Source organism: Aythya marila (genome assembly GCF_965140915.1).
Source record: "Aythya marila genome assembly, chromosome: 1".
Classification (NCBI taxonomy): Eukaryota; Metazoa; Chordata; class Aves; order Anseriformes; family Anatidae; genus Aythya; species Aythya marila.
This window is the reverse complement of record NC_139042.1, coordinates 19,117,000-19,137,104: the sequence shown is the minus strand read 5'-3', so window position 1 is coordinate 19,137,104 and position 20,105 is coordinate 19,117,000. Positions and strand designations below refer to the sequence as shown.

Below are 20,105 nucleotides of genomic sequence, written 5' to 3'. Positions count from 1 at the left end.
TGGGCTGCACCAACAGAGGGGTGGGCAGCAGGTGGAGGGAGGGGATTGAGCCCCTCTGCTCTGCCCTGGTGAGGCCCCACCTGGAGTGCTGCGTCCAGGGCTGGGGCCCCCAGCACCAGAAGGGTGTGGGGCTGTTGGAGTGGCTCCAGAGGAGGGCTGCAAAGACGGTCAGAGGGCTGGAGCACCTCTCCTGTGAAGAAAGGCTGAGAGAGCTGGGAACGTTAAGTCTGGAAAAGAGAAGGCTTCTGGGAGACCTTGTTGTGGCCTTTCAATACTTAAAGGGGTCTTATAAAAACGTTGGAGAGAGACCCTTTACTTGAGTAGATAAAGAATAGGACAAAGGGGGATAGTCTTAAACTAAAAGAGGATATTTAGATTAGACATTAGGTAGAAATTCTTCACTGTGAGGTTAGTGAGACACTGGAACAGGTTGCCCAGAGAAGCTGTGGATGCCCCATCCCTGGAAGTATTGAAGGCCAGGCTGGATGGGGCCTTGGCCAACCTGATCTAGTGGGAAGTGTCCCTGCCTATGGCAGGGGGGGTTGAAGTTAGATGATCTTTAAGGTCCCTACCAACCCAAGCCATTCTATGATTCTGGGACACTCATAAAGTTACATTTTCCTCCTAGGTCAAGCCATTATGGTACAGCATAGCCACTCCATAGCATCATCTGTCATTAAAGAGCAGCTAACACCCAGGCAGTAGGAGTGCTCAATCTTGTCAAATGCTATATATAAATTGTTTGTTGTTTACAAAATGCTCCTTGGGATTTCTTATCAGATACTGTCTGTTATACCTTGAGTAGGAAAAAGAAATGCACAGCTTAGCCTGTCTGTACCAGACCTGGTGTTTCTCGAATCCTACCCAGTGAGAAAGTGCCTTGCAAAACATTCATAACTTTAATACGGATTTACATGATTAAAGCTGATTCATTCTAAAATTACATGTTGTTCACTCTGGAGCCCTGGCTGGGCTGGCTGGGCTTTGCCAAAAAAACGGCTGCTTTTGGAGATCTGGATCTCCCAGTCTCACTAGCTTGCCTGTTTACAACTTTTCTGGCTGGTTGAACATGGTAGGATTAATCATAATGGATGCATCTTTAAAAACTACTTCCCACAACTGAGTTATAGTTCTTATAACTGTAGAGTTGCAGGATATATATCCCAACAGTTTGTAGACTCTCAGAATGACGAAAACCTTGATGGTCTTGAGTCATGTTTGAGGGGAAGCTGCTTAGAATGAAGACTAGATGACCTCCAGGGATAGAAGCCTGCCATGAAGAATTAACTGACCTGGCAGATGAAAAACAAGTAACATTTCAGAGAAATGCACTCTCAAAAAAAATTGCAAGGATTTAGTCTTAACCTCAGAAAGATCTGTGTCATCCCTAGCAGATAGAAATTAATGTATTGTTCTCCTTGACCCTACTTTCAGTACTACCTCTATTCTTCATACATCTACTCACCATCTATCCATCTATCTTAACCAAAAGAAAAAAAATAAAAACTATGTATTATTTTACATTTTCTATTAAAGCAATATATTGTAAAGAAAATGCCATCTCCCAGGAAGCAAGTAAGAGAACAAGGAACATATTATAGATTTTAATCATGATGAATACTTTCCAGTCATGCCTCAAGCAAATTCTGCGATGAAAGGTAGTGAGAATCCAAAGACAGTAAGTCTATTAACATTTCAGATGAGTTTTGAAAATCAGTTAGGTACATTATTATGAAAATCCTGTCTCACTATGTGATACATTTCTCAGTGGCACTTGTTGCTGCTTGCTGCAGTATCAGGTCCTAAATGTCAAAAGCTCAGTGGGGAGGTACAGGATTAGGTAGGTCTGTTCCCGTGACTCAGTGTTTGCAGCATCAGGTTTCTATGTTAACAGTCTATGTAACATTAAAAGGAAATATCTGATCATGTTGTCTGATTTCATTTAACAAGGAATAGTTGCATAATTCATCATTTAGTGGTACTTTTGTAATTTTAACACAAGGTGTTAAAATTACTCTAAGGACATAGGCTCATGTTTGTAATATGTACATGTGTGTTCATTAGAAAATAAAGACTTGAGTGGCACCAGATCTTGGTCTTCAGGATTCTCTGTCTGAATCAGTGGACCCAGGAACATGTCTGAACTCCCCAGTTGAGACACATGTCCCTGCCCCATTCCATGCTCGCATCAAGATGCGAGTCAGAACACCACCATCCCTTCTCCTCTCTGTGCCTCAGCTTTCTGTAAAGCACACAGCCCCAGAAGTTGCTGTAGTGCACCTTCTAAGGGCTGAAGCCACCAGACACAGCAGAATACAAACTTTCACTCAGTTTAGATAGTGGTTCTATGACCGAAAGCTACTGAAAGTCTGATCCTTTTTACAGCTGCAAGATTAGGTTATCATCTCATTCTGATTGCCAAGAGACATTCCAAATGTAAGTTGTTGTTCTACCTAAGCTCAGGAGGGTGAGGTGTTGGAAATATTAATAGAGCTCTCATTATCTTCTAACAAAGATTTGTCATGTTCGTACTAATTTATAGATTTCAGTAGCAAAAGCTCCTAATGATTCTGTGGACAAAAAGGAATTATGTACTAACATGTACTTTAATTTAATAGCATTAACTCTAGTAAAAGCAATTTTTTGAAATTTTACCCTTAAGCTGTAGCCTCTCTGGTCTCGTATTGCATATTCTGTTTTAAAGAAATGTACTGGTTTCTGGTTTTAAAATACATTGAGCTCTCACTAACAGAGTGTTTGGACATCTGCCAATTCCACTTTGGAATTTAAACTGATAAAGAGGGTAGCCAACAAGTAGGTGCATATTTGTTATAAATCCAGGGATAGGCTTTGTCATCTTAGATAAGATGAGATAGCTATTGTTTGTATGTCTTCTTCTAGTTTGTATCTAGAAAGGCCAAATAGAAGAAAAATCTTTTTCTGTTCAAGTTTTACTTTTTAAAATGTTATTTTAAACATTGTTTTTCAGCTCATTTAAAACACAACACTGATTTTAATATGGAGTCATTAAATTGGAAGCATTAAATTATGTGATAGTTTAGTTTTTAAAATTACATCAGCAAATGTATTCCTTGCATTTTTCAAGTGTTCTTTGTACAAATAAGAAAAATGCACAAAAAGCAGATTAGAGTCTCCCTGCAGTGAGAAATACATTGATTCTTCTCTGATTCTTCTTAGAAAACTTTACATTGTCATTAATAGTTAGGGTTTGACATGCAAACAAGCATACACAAAAGGTTGACTTCTGACTTTCAAGAGAGCCTATATGAACATTTATGCTTCAGTCTTCTGATCAGTAATCTGAAGTGATTAAAGTTTAGAAGGATGGACCTTATGGATACTGAAATATTCTTTGCCTGCAGTTAAATGATAAAGTTCAGTAAGTGCAGTTTGCATATGGCTTGAAAAGTTTTTTTTCTGTGTTCCCTCACACTTAGTTTGTATCACTGACATTTAGTGAATTGTGGCTTGCAGTCGAAATGAGGAATGTTACCTCTTAACTATAAAATAACTGTGTCACATATGCAGTAAGCATGAAACACGCAGTGGGCTAATGGGACTTGTTATTGATGATGCTGAAAGCTAAATAACCATTAGTATTAAATCTTATGAATAGACTCTTGTCTTTCATCTTACCTCTTCAACCAGATAAAAGACACAGAGGCTATTTAGATGTCATAAGAATAGTTTGTTGAAATCCCTCTGGACTTAAAAAAAAAAATCTCTCTTCATGTTGCTTAGTGTTTTGTTGCGTTCAAAGAAATGCCAGTATGCTAGTGCTGAAAGAAGAATAGAGCAGAAATCCAGCATTATGTGTGGTTTTAGGCTTGTTAAAGATGCTGTTGAGTTGAAAAAATGTGCATCCTTTTTCTGCAGAAATCTCTTCATCACATTTAGAAAATGTAGAAAAAATGAAGAACACTAAAGATTGGCAAGAAGCCTTCTAAGACCATATAATAATAGAATACTGTGAAAGTTTGTATTTTTCTAGTTTTATTTATAGTTTTTAGATGACTGTAACAAATTAGAAATGCCTGACTAAAAACTTTTTTTACAGAGATGTTAACTTTATTTAAAGCCCCTATTCACCTAAGCATAAGGCCTTTTAAAGATTTAACTAGCAACATTCTCAGTTCTAATAATAAAATACACCAAAGGTGGTTGTAAATTGTACTCAGCTTTCATACAGAATATTTAGAAGTAGTGCATATACACAGTGTTACCAATTAATGTTAAAGAATTATTCAGCTTTGAGATTCTTGTGTGATAGCTTTGGGAACAGTAATTCAATTACAAGCATCTCTTGTGAAATTCTAGTTCAAATAAATATTTCCAGATTCATTGTGAATAGATAGCAATAATCATACTTTTTTTTTATTATTTTATAGGGAGCAGAACTGGAAAGCTGTGATGTTAATACCATCTTGTTGGTACATTTCTTTGGAAAAGAAGGAAAGGAAAAACTTCGCTATTCTGAGTTTTTCAGGTATTTTTTCAACTAGGCCAACCTAACAGCAACCAGTCCTGTTCCTACCCCTTTACTTTGCACCAACACCGGCATTAATCTGACCCCACACTGAGTTGGATCAGAAAGTTAAGCGGGTAATCAATCAGGAGACTATTCGTGATTTTGCATGATTGAATTTCTGGTTTAGCTCCTTGAATCAACTCTCTGCAGGAGAAATTGAATACCATGATGTACTCAAAAGCAGCAGTGGGGCTGGAGGCCATTCGGGTTGAGACTACCATTCTAGGCAGCTCTGCAATGGCATAGTGTAAGACAGTATGATTCATCTGTATTTTACTTCTTTTTGATCACATCACCAAAAAAGTTTCTGCTAATCAATTACACTTTACCAAGTTGAGATGTTCCCCACCCCATTACAGCTGTCATGGGACGATACAGGCAATTTATCTGCTTGCTTCAAATTCCAACTTTTGTTGAAACTTTCGCTTTTTTTCTCATCCTTTGAACTACTTTTGCAAGGGGATAATGCAGATAGGTACTTTGTGACACATCAGAGCTCAGAATTAAGGCAGATGGTAAACAGAACATCAGATTGAAACTTCAGTGGCATATCAAGTGTCCATTAGTGCTGGAAAGAGCATTGTATGCAAGTCTATTTCACTGTAAGCTTTGCAGAGAAAGTTTTAAGACTGGAGTAGGAAATCATACAGTTCATGCACCATGCACATGTCAGAAAGACGCTGTAATACTTGTCTGCATCAGAGAACAAAGTTCTGCTGTAGTTGGTTCCAACTAGAAAATGCCTCTGGGTATCAGCTGTTAGCGTTATAATTGAAGGAGATCCTTCTTCCAGTGTTTATTTTGATCAGTAATGATGACCACCACTTACACAGCATCACAACTCAACTGGTGAAAACTCTTTGTTACTTGGGAGATCAATTGCTATTTTTAATATGAATTCAAGACACATCTTGCTATGTGAACTTGGGCCCAGAATCCAAATACACACTTTGAGATAAATACAAGTTAAATGACTAAATACCTCTGTGAATCTGGACACACATCTTGAACAAAACATCAAGCGAACATTATCTACATTAGTATTATCTTTTCTGCAAAAATAATTGGACATTTACAGACTGTGAACATAAACTGTGATAAATGTTGATTTGAATTTTTGTTCAAAATCAGGGGAATCCTTATCATCCCTCCTAAAAATGATATTCTTGCAATCAATAAATGTTTGGGGAAAACCGGAGCGAAAAAGGAAGAGTGACAATTTTCCTAACTCTAAAGAGTGTTCCACTCCACTGGCTCAGGCACATACCAGCCTTTAAATAAATAGCCTTTCTCTTTTGAAGGCCTCAACTCCATAGGAATCTTAGTAAAATAAGTTCAAGATGCCTACAGCTCCCTTCTCTATAAATACCATAGAGCCTCTCAATGAAACAAAAGGATGAGAGCACCAGTAAAAGGTTGTGTTTGCATATACAGTGTAAACTGAAATGCCTCAGGTTTTAGATAAAATCCTACACTGACCCACTGAGGCATTACATTGATAAAACTATGTACCTAGTACATTCAGAACGTGTAGGTTAAAGACCTTTGCCTACCACACAGATAGAGGCCTGTAATCAAAATCAAACTCCCACATCTTGCTCTTAAAATCTGTGGGATAAGTGTAAGGTTTAATGCAGGTAATTTTTCAACAGTGGCAGTTATTTTTTCATAGAGTTGGAATGTGCCTCTTTATCACTGCATAGACACTCCATCTCAGTTGCAACATGACAGTGAAGTTTGTTTAACACACAGAAAGGTGAATAAAAGGATCAGTGTCTTTTTAACCTGTGTGAAGATATCACTTTTCACATGATTTTATTTGCAAGTAAATCAAGCACATCTTTTCTAGGTTCCTATTGTTCAGAGAAAAAGTGATTTCTATCTGATGGCCTCTCATAACATTTTACCTTACGCGGGAAGCTATTGTTGGCTGTTTGATCAAAGTGCCACACTGTTTTTACAAGAGATGACTGATGAGCTGTACAGACATAGATCATTGTCAAAAGCAGAAAATAACGATGGTAAATGCTTTTATCATTTTCCAAGTTCTTGCCTAGAAAGCTTTTCCATTGATCAGTGCAGTACCTAGTAGAAAGTAGGGGTGATTAGATTTGATTAGGACACACTAAAACTTGTCACATTAGTTAAATACACAGACATTGCAGAACTGTAGAGTCACACAGGTTTGAAACTTGGGTGGAAATAAAAAGCAAAAAAAAAAAAGCAGGAATGCTCTCTTTGTAAAATTTCACTGTACTTACACAGGAATTCAGAAAGCTGAGAGTAGTGTTCTCACCTCATTACTTACGTGTATATTCCTCACGCTCTCTATTCAGTTTGGCTGACTTAAAAAATAAATCCTTTTGTAAGTGTGCAACCATCTGTATCTACACTTTCACCAAGATGTCCAACCCTTTCAGCCCACAGTTCAAACATTTAAAAAATGTTGGACAGCGACAGCCAATATATCAGTGTAGTTAATTTGCCTTGTTCTCCTTTCTTTGTACTCAAATGGCACAAAGAAAATGGAAACTGTCTGCATCTTCAGGCAGTGAAGCAAGCCAGCTCTTGTGCCTTCCATGTCAAAGCTCCAAATACGGGAGGCACATTGATTATAGAGGGAGAAAATGGTTAACAATGCCTTCTACATCTCATCTACAATGCCTTCTACATCCAGCTGGTACATGATTCTTTGGAAATCATAGTTAGGGGATACACCCAAGGACAGTCCTCAAACTCCTTTTATACTGGACATAATGAGACCATGAAATAATATCAGATCATTTTTCAACTTTTCTTGGGCTGCTATGAGCGCGGAAGTAAAAAAGTAATCTTTGCTTACATACTTTGTGATACCAGTCAAGCTCTTTTCTCGCTATTGTACAGAGCACAGTCATAGTGGGGTTTTGAGACAGAAATAATTTTCAATCTTTTCCTTTCAAAAATGTTTCACTTGTCCTTTAAATTCCAGCTATATTGTATGTATTGTTTTTTATTTTGAGAAGAAAATTATTTACTTTTTCTAGGTCTAGCAAGTATTTCTTCTTGACAGCCACTGTGTTTTGTTTTTGTTCTTTTTTTTTTCTGAAAAAGTCCCCTACTCATCTTATTTAAGTATGTCTAATCCCAAATAAAAGAGGAGACAGTAATTCACTCCCTAAATAGTTTATGACTGCTATGATTTTTTCCTGTAATCTGTCCCCAAGCAAGCTTAAATCTCTCACAATCTCCTTTAAGGAAGAAAAGAAAAAGAGGAGAGAGTATGGAAAGATTATTCAAAATTGTTCTAATCAGGGCTTGGGGGTGGGGTAGGTTTTTTGATTTTTGGTTCTTTTTTTGGAGTGGCTTTTGAAAAACTGCTTTTCAGTACAGTTAAATAATTATCAAAGTCATATAAGGAAAATTAATGTTTTAAATCCACCTCATGTCATTTTCTTACCTGATTTGTTGCTCATCAAATAACAGAATTTTGCACTAGAAATGTTCTTTAATCATTGTTTCTTCTTTACTTTGTTCTGTAGCCCAAAAGTCACTGTTTGTACAACCATGCAGAGAACATGCCTTTCCCTCACCTGTCCTGTTTCTCTTTCTTTCAGTGCTTTGAAATTCCTTTGTACATTTCATTTGAAACCCTTCATTTAAAAAACCAGAATGATCTAGACTGAACCACACTGCTAGGGCTGGAATTTGTTTGTGCCAATGCATAGAGGCAGAATCTTGCAAGTAGCATCATCAACCAGTGGAGCTTTTGCTGTGGTGATAGTGTGCACATTCCAATGATTTTCATCTATGGATTTGGAAGTGCTTTAACAAAAAATACAATTATCATTGTCTCTTTATTTGTCTCGGTACCTGTGCTTGTATCTATGTGTATATGTATAGCTATAGGCCCCTAATCCACGTAGAGATTACATGTCATACAACTAGAATCAGACAGTGAGAAAGGGGAAGAGATTAGAACAAAATCTGGCTTTCTGGTTGTATATTCCTATCACAGCTGAATCTGAACATTTCCAAAATATTTAGTAATAAAGCTGAGAAGAATCTGTTTCTTCCATTCCTATATACTTATCAAACAAATTGCTTGATTAGCTTCTACAGAGTGCTTCTAAATGAAAGTGAGTAGTTTTGTTATGTTTGATTTGGAAACACCGAGAACACTAAATCAAAGGGTGTCTTGCCTGTAACTCTGAAAATGGTGAGATTGATTAACTGTCTTACCTCTTGCAAAGCTGAATTTACAAGTGTGTATTTAAATATTCTGTGAAGGTTAATGGTCAAGCCCTTATTAGATTTCCCATATTCTGTTCTGGAAAATGTGTATTTGCAAAAAAGGCAACCTTGCAGCTGCTTGTAGCAGTCCTTTATTGCAGAGAGGGTTATCAAGCCTCCAACAGGACTCCAGTGTCTGAAGAGGAGCCAAAGCAGAGTATAGATGCTGGGGTGGCGTACTCACCTCTATCTTTGTTGTCAAGTTTCAATCCTACAAAGCAGTGCCACAAGCACTGGTCAGTTCTGTGTTAGAGAACTGAAGCTCTGTACAGACTTTCAACTCAGATTCAGAGGTATAGGAAGGAAAACTTTCCCTAACCTTTCCTTACGCTTTTCATTCCACTACTTCGTGTGCCATAAGGAAGCCAGTACTTCATTGTAACATCTCAGGTTGGAGGGAGAATAGCTGCATTCTTGAGGTCTCCCCACTTTTATTACATTTTCACTTCTGTTAAGGCTGAGTTGCCAAAGTCTTGAGAGACTCCCTCTTTCTATAGATCCACGTTACAGAATGTGGGCTAAATGCTGATAAGGTTTCTGGATGCTGTTGCAACACGATAACAAATTTGGCCATTGGCCTTCAACGTGGGTGTTTCAGAGAGTGTGGATAAAACAGCCTGTCATAAAGAAAGTACTGTCTGTTCCCAGCCTTTTCCTCATCTTAAAAATTTATGATTTACCTTTTCATTATTTAGAAACAGGACTTGCTTTTATTTTCAAACTACTGCAGTGTAAGAGTATTTCCAGTGTAGTTATTCTTGAGTTGAAGAGCACATCTAAGATCAGCATCCTTTTCTGTCTTTCTTCAAAGTACACAGCTACTGACTTTAGGAAAGCAAGAATTTCATCAATATGCTTGTTCTTCCCAATATCTGAAGAAATTTTGAAGGAATTTCTAGCTGAAACTCACCACACCATGATTCAGAAGATAAAAAAGCAAGTATCCCTAGTGGTGTCTTGGCATATAAGTATCAGGTTTTACTTCCTAACCAGAAAGTTATTTTTAATAAATTTTAATAACTTTCTCTTTAAAAAACTCATTAGGATTTTTAACTCTCACATCTGGGAATAAGAGTGACCTAGAATACTGATGTGATGATTCACGGTATTTTAATTTTTGTAATATGGGAGGCGATCACGTTTAAATTTTAAATTACACATTTCAGCTGCTGCTCCGAGTAGCATTTGGTACAGCAGGAAATCTTCCCACTCCAGCTTGCCAGGAGCAAGCCTACAAGTTGAAATGAAATACCCATTAATTTTTTTCATACCTAAAGAAGTAATTCCTGCTCCCCTCTGAGTGGTGCAGGAAGGTGCACGGCTGTTGTGCAACAGTTGGTGTGCAATAACATTGCTTGGAAGCAACCGGAGAGAGCAAGGACCCAGGCCTGAGAAAAGGCAATGGAAAACCCACAGTGAGACAGGAAGATACAGTACCTCACTCTCTGTCAGACTAGAAGAGGGTTCAGAAGCAAGCTTGCCAGTGTGTGTGGCTACGTGGGCCACCAGCTCCCTCCTCGATGTGTAGGAACACTTGGTCTTTCAGCTGTCCTACCTTGACAGGGAATGGCCAGAGGGTGGGTCACTGAGGGCTTTGTCTTTAAGTAGAACCTGCAAATACAATATTCAGGAAAGATGGAAGAATGTATAGTTGGTCATCACTTGCAGCAACTGACCAGAACAGCTAGTGACCAAGAGTTAGCTCCCCAAGGTAAATACCTTATACTTTTAAGAATAGACCTTATGCCTGTCACAAGTTTTGTCGACGTTTCACAGAGTAAAAGACAAGAAAATAAAACACTAAAATGAACATTATCTTGTTTCCCTATATCCATATCTTCACCATATTTCTGAAAGTGACCTCAATTTCAGCCGCTTCTCCTCCCTGAGACTGGATGTTACATGGTATGGAGGCAACAGTCAGAGATGCAGGTATTGTTCTGCATGGCCTCTGCAGTGGCTTCCAGCCAAGCAGAAGCCACACGTCCCAGATACTATCCACTCTCACTTCTGGTGGACACTCCCAGGAGGCAGCAAAGTCAGTCTCTGTTGGAGCGACTCCATGGCTTCTCTACAGCAGGCCCTGCCTGCACATCGGGGAGGCCCCTGTCCCACTTACCTGGTCAGCACGAGCAGGTACAGGGGGTTAAAAGAAGTGGTCTGAGGATCGGGGTCTTCAAAGCAGAGAGCAGCCAGTTTCTGAAAGGCTGTTGAGGCCATGGTGCTCTGAGTTCCCCCAGCCAAAAAAAACCTTCTGCTGCTCATGCTGTCACTCCTCCACCAGCCCATCCTGCACACCGAGGGCACACACAGAGCCCTACAAGCAGCCCTACAACCTTCCTCCAGGTGGTGGGACAGGACTGCTGTTGCCAGCCTGCGCTGGGCCAGCTCAGGTTTGCGAGCTGCAAGTGAGCTCCTGATGGTCCGTAAGACAACAGCCTGAATCTTAAATTCACTTCCAGTGTCAGGCTTTCACTTACCTGCATGTCCAGAGCAGTGAAGCACTTGTTGGCCCTTTATTTGCATGTGCAGCTCTAATTATCAGAGAAGAAAATACAAGAGAGAGATTATGAGGAGCCGTCCTCAGCTAAACCCTTATAGACTTCACAGAGCTTCGAGCTACTAATTGTCCGAGTGATCTCATTAAAGAACTAAAGATAGCTGTGCAGGCTAAAATGCCTTAATTTCAGGGAAAAGAATTCAAATCCAGTGAGGCCATACAAACTGATGAGCAAATGAGCCTCTACTGCTCTTTGCTACACAGACCCTTGGCTGTCCTCTTCTCCAACTAATTGCTTTGTCCCAATATAGAAGTATTTCATTCCCCCCTGTCAGTAATTTTTGCAACTCAATAAAGCAGAGTTCTTTTGATGTAATGAAAGGATTCTGGCAAGCATGGTTGTGTTTTTAACTTTTATGTTCACTAAAAAAAAAAAAAAAAAAAAAAAAAGATTTGTTTGTACATAGCCCCATCTTTAAATGGCTCACACACCATTGTTTTTTTCCTTCTCAAAATTCACATGAGGCCAGAAGAAATGATAATGGCCACACAGAGCAAACTGGGGAAACTCTAAGCCATACAGTTCCAGCTCTGTACCTGCATGTTGTTACTCGTTTCGTGTGTGGTTTTTCTTATTCTCCCTAGAAGAATGGGTGGTTCCTAAAACCCCTAACGTTCACACCATCCTTTCTTAGACAGCTCTCTTCCTACCTTCCCTTACCTGCAACATCATTTTCTGTGCTGTTCCAAACCCTCAACATGCCATCTGTAATCCTCACTAATCCGTTCTCTCAGGAGTGCAGAACTGAGTTGCCAAACCCCGTTTTGCAGTTTGAGGCTTTGCAGTCTGTGAGGCTTTTAGTCATCTTTTCCCATAGTGATGATTTCAAGTTTCCTCTTCTCTTTCACCTCTGTGATTACTGGGGCCTCTTCTTTCTAGGCACTTTCCAACCTTGTCATTCCTCTCTCATTAATATGAATTTTCATAAATCCCGTGTCAGGCCTTTAGCTACCATGTCCTTTTTCACTCATTCTTTATGATACTGCCTCATCGATCATTTTATCTAATTATCTGCACATTTTCAAACATTTCTCTCTCATGTCTAAACTGTTTTATCTGTACATTATTGTAGCAGCAGAAGTCTCTGTACGCAGGCTTAGGGAGCACCCTGCTGGTGTCGTTACTGAAATGCAGCAGTGGGAGCAAATCTGCACCCACAGACAGGTGCAATCAAACCAAAAGTATTTTAAACAACAATTTCGATAGTATCTGTGGTTAGGAGTTAGTCTACTCCTCCTCCCAGGAGTTAGTCTAATGCATTTAGTGTAGTTGTAGTGATACAATGATGCTGTTATTAACTGCTGGGTAAAATTTGTTCACGCTTAGGTTCATGGAAAATCTGCAAACAGAAGTGCAAGAAATGGAATTCATACAGTTTTCCAAGGGTTTGGACGTCATGAGAAAAGAGGACTTTGCAGAGTGGTTGCTGTACTTCACTGATGAGGAAAACAACGAAATTTACTGGCAGAATGTGAAGGACAGATTTGAGGCAGGAGAGGTTGGTACATACACTATCCTTTGTATCCTTTGTTTTGCTTCCTCATTTGCGTGTACAGGTTTTCATTTGAATACAAGTATCTGAAAATATAATTAGTTTCCAAATGAATTATAACAGCTTCTGAATTTTATGCAAATAAGAACAATGACAATTTACCAACTGAGAAATGTGAATATTGGCACTGAGTAAGTAATCACAACTAAATAATAGGTCCCACCAAATTTAAGGAAATAGATTTACTGGGAGTTGAATGTATTATTCTATATATATCAAATGGATTCTTTGATTCTCTAGAATATCAGTTTGGAAGAATTCAAGACTTTTTGCAAGTTTACAAACAACCTGGAAGACTTTTCTATTGCCATGCAGATGTTTACTGTAGCCAATCGTCCTGTTAAACGGGGTAAGTGCTACTCAGCTTCACCTTGCCATGCTTCATTTATTTCAGCCTACTGTCTGCCTTCTCCATGTGCTTGTGTAGTGCTGTGTAATCAAGACAAGAAAAACAAACAACGTAGTAAACTGTTTTTTTAAAACAAAGATTTGGGGAAGTTGCTTCTTTCCCACATAATAGAAATTAGGAGCAATGCAACAAAATTTTCATTCAAATACATGTGCTTTTCGTTACAATTCTGAGATTGTTTCCTGCTTGTTGTACTTGAAAGACAGCTCTCTTAAGCTATTTGAAAATAGTAACTTGAAAACTTCCTGAGGAAAGTTGATGAGACATTAACATCCGTTGAAATAAATATTTGATTGGCTCACTTGAAAAAGGTGAGAGTGATGTGATAAGACAGGAAGAAAAATCAGTATTCTCAAGAGGGAAGCACGAAGATTGTTTAAGCCAAAAAAGGCAAAAACTGGGGGGTTTTACAGGTCGTAACTTTCATCACTAGCTAATCCAGCCTTCAGGAAGGGTTTGGTTTCCACAGCCTCTCTAGGCAGCCTGTTCAAGTGCTTAACTGTCATGAAGATGTCTTCCCTTGCTGCAGTTTACAGTGACTGTGCCTTACCTCCATGCACCCTGGAGAAGAGCATGGCTCTGACTTCTCCATAACCCCTTTTACGTAGTTGAAGGCTGCAGCTAGATTCCCCTGTGCACTTCTGTTCTCCTCAGCTCCCTCAGCTTCACTTCTTTCTTCAGGTGCCCCAGTTCCCAACTGTGTTCATGGCCGTTCTCTCTCGGGGTTGTCAGTTTGGTTTTGTCTCCTTGTCTGGAAGGAGACAGATTTTATTTGGGCAAGATGTACAAAGAGCGGAGAAGAAAGAGGATGAATTAATAGTGAGATAATTGTCAAAAGTGAGAGTTCAGCTCACTTCTGTATTAAGTATCACATCTTTACGTGCCAAAGGATGATGAGGCCAATAGGTGATGTTCACTCTGGCCATGTTTCTCTGTAAAAGCTGATTCCCAACCTGCAGGCAACTGTGAATTTCTTTATGCAGTGAGCCATACTGTGATGGAAAACAGTGTCTGAGGTAACTCATGGATGTTACATGTATACATGTTTTATCCTTTCCTAAATCTTACTTACTAATTCTTATTTTGCATGTGTGTACATGTGTTTATTCACACACATATGAATATTTATCTAAATATATCAGTCCCTTGGTCCTCCCATTTATTCTAGATATTTTTTTCTTCCAAGTTTGTAGCTCATCTTTTCTCTCTGATAAGATTACCTTTCTTGGTTTGAAGATTATAATGCTCCAACATTTCAGAAGATCCATCTCCTTTTCTTCAAGTTCTGTTCAAAAATTGCAATGCCACCTGATTTATATTTAGCATAAAGAGCTGAAACAGTTAATACATTTTTAAAGACAAAATTAAGACTCTACTATAAGCATAACATATTTCATGTTCTTTTTAAATCGTGGTATATCCTTTTACAGACAGATTTTCAACTTAATTATATTTAAACCAAAAGTAAATGAATCAACTGCATTAACAGAGAAATTGTTCAGAGGTAAAGATGAGAGATGAGTCAAAAGTGGTCTTTCCTCTAGTAAGCTTCAGAACTAATCATATTTGTGCCATTATTTATAAACAACATTTATCTATGAAAGGAGAACCACAATATTACTATATTTATCATTTAGTGGGAAAATTTGCTGTAATGATCTACAATACCACTATACTGAAGTAACCTCCAGTTCCTCCTTGAAATTCACACATCTGTGATGCCTTCAAAAAATGCATCCACTTCATGAGGTGTGGTTGTGGTTGCTGTAATAAACAATAACCTTTCACTCTTGCTATCGTCTGTTTTATGGCAACCCCAACACATTTTCTTGTTTTACATGAGTCAAAATTCCGAATCTTTATACCACAAGACCAAAAGTAGGAATACTAGATATTACTATAGTATACTTGATGTAGTGTAAAGAGAGGCCAAAAAGATGAAGAGGAAAGTAGGTCTCCAGAGAGGTATGACAGTTTTTTCTGCCCTCAGTCCTCAAAAACTCTTCTATTATAATTGAAGTGAAGGTAGCCTATGTCTTAGTAACTCTCAAAAAAAAATAGTAATAGAGTTACAGGTGTATAAAGTCATGTGGTGTAAAGAATATGTTAAGTATTTGATGGTGGGTGTTCCTACAGAGTTCCTGAGGGGATTGTTGGTTGAGGTGGAGTATATTGTGAAGTACTGTTCTCTGAGAAAAAGAGTTTTCTTATGTAATTAATTGGTTTGAGATAAAGTGATAGTATTCTTTGTGGGACTGTAGCGAGGAAAACACTTATCTATATACACAGGTGTCATCCAAAAGTGTGTAAGTTTTCAGCATTGAGCTACTTCCAGAAAAAAGAAAGAAAAATTTAAAAAAAAGAAAATGAAATTAAAAAATAATAATAATAAAAGGAAATAAAGAAAATGAAATAGAAAACAAAAACAGAAAAGAAAAAGAAAAAGGAAAAGAAAAGAAAAGGAAAAGGAAAAGGAAAAGGAAAAGGAAAAGGAAAAGGAAAAGGAAAAGGAAAAGGAAAAGGAAAAGGAAAAGGAAAAGGAAAAGGAAAAGGAAACTACTTGACAAGTACTGCATCTCAAAAGTTTATAATGCAGTTACTAAGGATTGAGAAAAGACGAAGTAAGCTCAAGAATGCATGAACTGAGATTTCCTAATATAGTCCACTAATTCACACATCCCAAATTCTCCAGTTAAAATATCCAGAAGACATTGTAAATTGTGCAGAATCCTGCAATTTATGTGCTTTGCAATGTCTTTTCAAGTTCAGTCACCTGTGATGTAATATTATGTCTTTACTAGCTGAGTTCAAGAGGGCAGTGAAGGTGGCAACAGGACAGGAGCTCTCAGATAACGTTCTGGATACCATCTTCAAGATTTTTGATCTGGATGGAGATGACTGCCTCAGCCACAGCGAGTTTCTTGGAGTCCTGAAGAACCGAATTCATCGAGGTTTGAGGGTAAAAAGCCAACATCATCTATTATTCCCCATTACATACTTGTTTATGAATACCAAAGATTATTGTTACAACTTTCTTGTTAACACTTTATAGAAACACAAGTAAAGATAGTTAATGGAAAGGAATTATGTTTTAAACTGAAGACTCCTTACTGGTTATGAATCTGGGAGAACTGCTGCCATCAAGACTTGTTATGATACATGTGAACTATGGGAGCAGCAGCATTGCTTTACATATTATACATGTATTTACACAGTCTGTGAATAAGTGTCTTTTTTGTGTAAATGCTAAACGTGCTCTAACTTTATTAACAGGTACCACAACAGCAAGGAATTCAAGGTTACTGGAAGTGTGTGAAAAGAGAAAGCATTAAAGGAGCAAAGGAATTGTGGAAGCAAACTGGGAAAAGTCCTTTTTAAAAGAGTCCATTGTTCTTTTGCTATAAATGTTGTTACTTAGGGTGTTTTTTTGTCTGTCCTGTTTACATAATAGTTGAATCAAAAATACTCTTTTTTACTATAGCTAAACTTTAACCCAATTTCTAATGCAATGATTTTATATTGTTCTAGTGCAATCAGTTTGGTTTACAGAACTGTTATCACGTTTGACCTCTTACACTCTTGCTCCAGGGAATAGTGTTGTTTGCTCCCTTGTGGAGTCTGACCCTGCACCGTACCATATGGGATGCGCAGGATTTTAAATGGCCACTGGCAGGAACATCACAGCATTGTTGTCTCCTGCTGGAAGAGCGGTCACCATCTCAGTCAGCCACTAACACGGCAGTTCTTTCCCTGGCAAGGACAGAGGTCCAAAAGGCAAAACCACTTCTAGAGTCCATGCAAATCAAGTAATCCTAAATCAAAAAGGAAAATTAGTATGGCTTGTGCTTTCATTACCATGGACTGCTTGTGTGCTAGTTCCTGGTGGATGGTTCCGCCAGGTCCTGTGTGGATGTCTACCTTCATGATGATACCATTAAACTGGAAATACAAGACTGCTGATACAGGCTTTAAAAGTTATACATTGATCTATGAATGTGCATTGAGTCTCTCAGACCTCTTCAACTAATAGGATAAATGAGAAGCAAAAATCCTGGTTCTGTCACAAACAGTGGTAGCTACAATTTGACCCATAACTGTTTTGCTTTAACTGTATTGCAGAAGGTAAATGTGTAATAAATATTTACTTTGTCTCAGTAAAGGTTGTGACAGGGAATGCTGCAGTATCTCAGGAACGCAAGGGTGTAATAAGCAAGTGCTGGGGGAAAAATAAGTCAAAAAGGTAAATAAAAATGTTCATTACTTCAAATGCAAAGCTAGTCGTAAGATCTTAAATGGTAAAACAAGGAATAGATCAAAATTAATGTTCACTAATTAAAGATGAATGTTTTTCAACTGTAACATCATGTGCATCTCTGTATACACAGATGTGCATGATATGTCTGTTTTTCTTCCAACCTCAGGAGCCTCTAGTCCCAGATCCAGATCAGTCTTCCTGTTTGGACAGTGCATGTAGGAGATGGACTTACAAAGCTGTCAAGGTTCTTCCTCTTTGCCCCCCGCAGCTGTCTGATTTGCCTCAGCTGGGGTGAGGTGAAAGGTTGACCTTTCAGGACAGGTTTGAGATAACGGGCTCAAAAGATGGACTGAGTAAATGTCTCAAGAAAAACAACCATCTCACCACTGCATGAGGAAGTATCCACTCCTTTTAAGACTGACACTAGCTGTGTGATTCTCAGAAATGTATATAAGTTTGATAGGAGGTGTTTTGTTGTAATTTGTTTGGGTTTTGGTGGGGGGAACCTTGAGAAGAGGGGAACCTTCCATGATAGATAGATACCAGAACAGCCCTCATTCAGCTGGGGGGCAAGAGAGATTGCATTAGGAAGCCATAAAGATCCCACGTAAGGAGTACTGAGATTACAGATAATGCTTTTGGTATGCCAGTAGACACCAGGCAAGCTTGTGCTAAGGAAGAGTCCTCCTAAGCCTCAGCACAGCAGTTTTTCTAGAGAGGTTGACCAAGAAGTAAGCAAAGCAGCAACGTGTGACTGCCCGCTGCTCTTCCCTGTGCAGCTTTAACTTGGAGCTTTAACTTAAACTGTGTCGAAGAGAAAATGCTTCCACTTGTGTGATCTCTGGATGCGTACCCCGAGTCATCCTCCAGAACAGGAGCATGCCTTTGTAAGTGTCATGAGACCTGTCTAGAAAATCAGGTACCAATGACTGCCAGGGATACCTTTGCTTCCCTCAGGAAACCGTCAGGATGAAATAAAATGCAATAAAAGCCTCTGCCTCTCCCCCTTAGACCGAATTGATGGACCTGCTCTGTGGGCAACAAGAAGTGAGGCAGCTGTTTTCACTTTGTGCTGTTGGAAGCTGCTTGTCTCTTCTGGTGATGGGAGCTATGAGTAAGAGAGAGAAACCAGGGGCAAAGGTGGGGCCGTGGGGCTGGCATGGAAGTACCACAGCCAGTTTCACATCACCAAATAAAAAATAAAGTAAAAAAAGACACAATCAAGCAAGATACTTATGTGTCACACAAGCTACGTGCTCATCCAACGTGGGCTTTTTTCCAGCTCTGGCTTTAATGCAAAGCTGCCTTTTACTTGTTGCTGTTAATATTTTGGCAAATATTTTTTTGTTTGGAATGCAGATTATTCTCTAGCATATTATTCTGTGAATTGTTAATGGGTTTATGATGTTCTTTATTGCTTTTGTGGTTTCTTTTGTTTATCAGTGACATGCTTCCTACAAGCTGTTTGGTTTTCTGTTGGAAAAATCAATCCATCTAGCTTTAGTGTATCTAGAAGTTTAATGCCTCGTTGCTCATTTGTATCTGGGTTCATGCAATCAGCGATAGCTGCTTTTGGCAGCAGGTTACTAAAAATGGATTTCAACTTTTATTTCTTAGCAAAAGATCTGGTGTTAAGTTCAGAGGGAAAAGAAAACAGATCTGATTATTTTAAAATGAACTTTGTGTCTATAGTAAAATAAGAAATGGGATAATTGATTAGGAATTAAAATACAGTTAAGAAACATTTTCTACTCTGAAAGTACAGCCAGGAAGGAATTCCTCTGAAAGCCAGGGAAGACTTGTCCTTGGGAGAATGAGGCTCTGTGTTTAATTTGTAGTCTATTTCTGTTTGTCTTCACTAAAAAGATTTGCAAAACAGTCTTAAACTAATTTCTCAGATAAAATATCTTAGACTCAAAGAGCTGTTTACATAAGTGTTCAGATTGATCTTGTCTCTTAAGGACTCCATCATAGTTTTAACTTATTTTTAGTTCCTTGTAGTAACTGTATGGTATTTGCAAGCTGTCTGTCAACATTGCTCAACACCATTTCTTTAAATGTTTATGCCTACTGCCAATATGTCAGTTAAATGTATCGATTATGACGTTTTTTAAGCTTTCCTCTGAACAGAAATATATAGAAAAATGAAATAAAATCAGATGTTAAAAAAAAAAAAAACCTCCGCTGTTGCTTATGAGTGTTGTTTGGAATAAAAATGTATAATTACATATTGTGGAGGTCTCAAAAATTGATTAAACTATTTTTTAAAAAGAAACACAAGGGTGAGTACAAGTCATTTACAGAATTTTAGTTGTATTGCTATAACAACACTTTTTACATTTCTTTCAGTTAGTTTAATTTAAGATAATTCCTATTAAGACCACTAATTCTTCATTGTTAAAACAAAGCACAGGCAGAAATGCAGTGTGGTATAATAGAACTAAGAGAAACTCACTGGCTCTTTCTAGAAATCAATTTTGGTTTTTGATCTGAACTCCGTTGTTGTT

The 20,105-nt window shown here is 38.3% G+C and overlaps 1 protein-coding gene across 3 annotated transcripts in view; it reads left to right on the top strand.

The window, feature by feature from the left end:
• MICU2 (mitochondrial calcium uptake 2) overlaps window positions 1-19,859 on the top strand; it is a 153,364-nt gene extending 133,505 nt beyond the window's left edge. For all 3 annotated transcript variants that reach the window (XM_082776604.1, XM_082776605.1, XM_082776606.1), the window contains 5 exons: window positions 4,410-4,507; window positions 12,709-12,880; window positions 13,175-13,283; window positions 16,145-16,302; window positions 16,617-19,859. In XM_082776604.1, coding sequence (XP_082632730.1) covers window positions 4,410-4,507; window positions 12,709-12,880; window positions 13,175-13,283; window positions 16,145-16,302; window positions 16,617-16,721 — 642 coding nt within the window. In that variant the 3' untranslated portion in view covers window positions 16,722-19,859. The remainder of the gene's footprint in view (window positions 1-4,409; window positions 4,508-12,708; window positions 12,881-13,174; window positions 13,284-16,144; window positions 16,303-16,616) is intronic.
• Window positions 19,860-20,105: the final 246 nt, after the last annotated feature.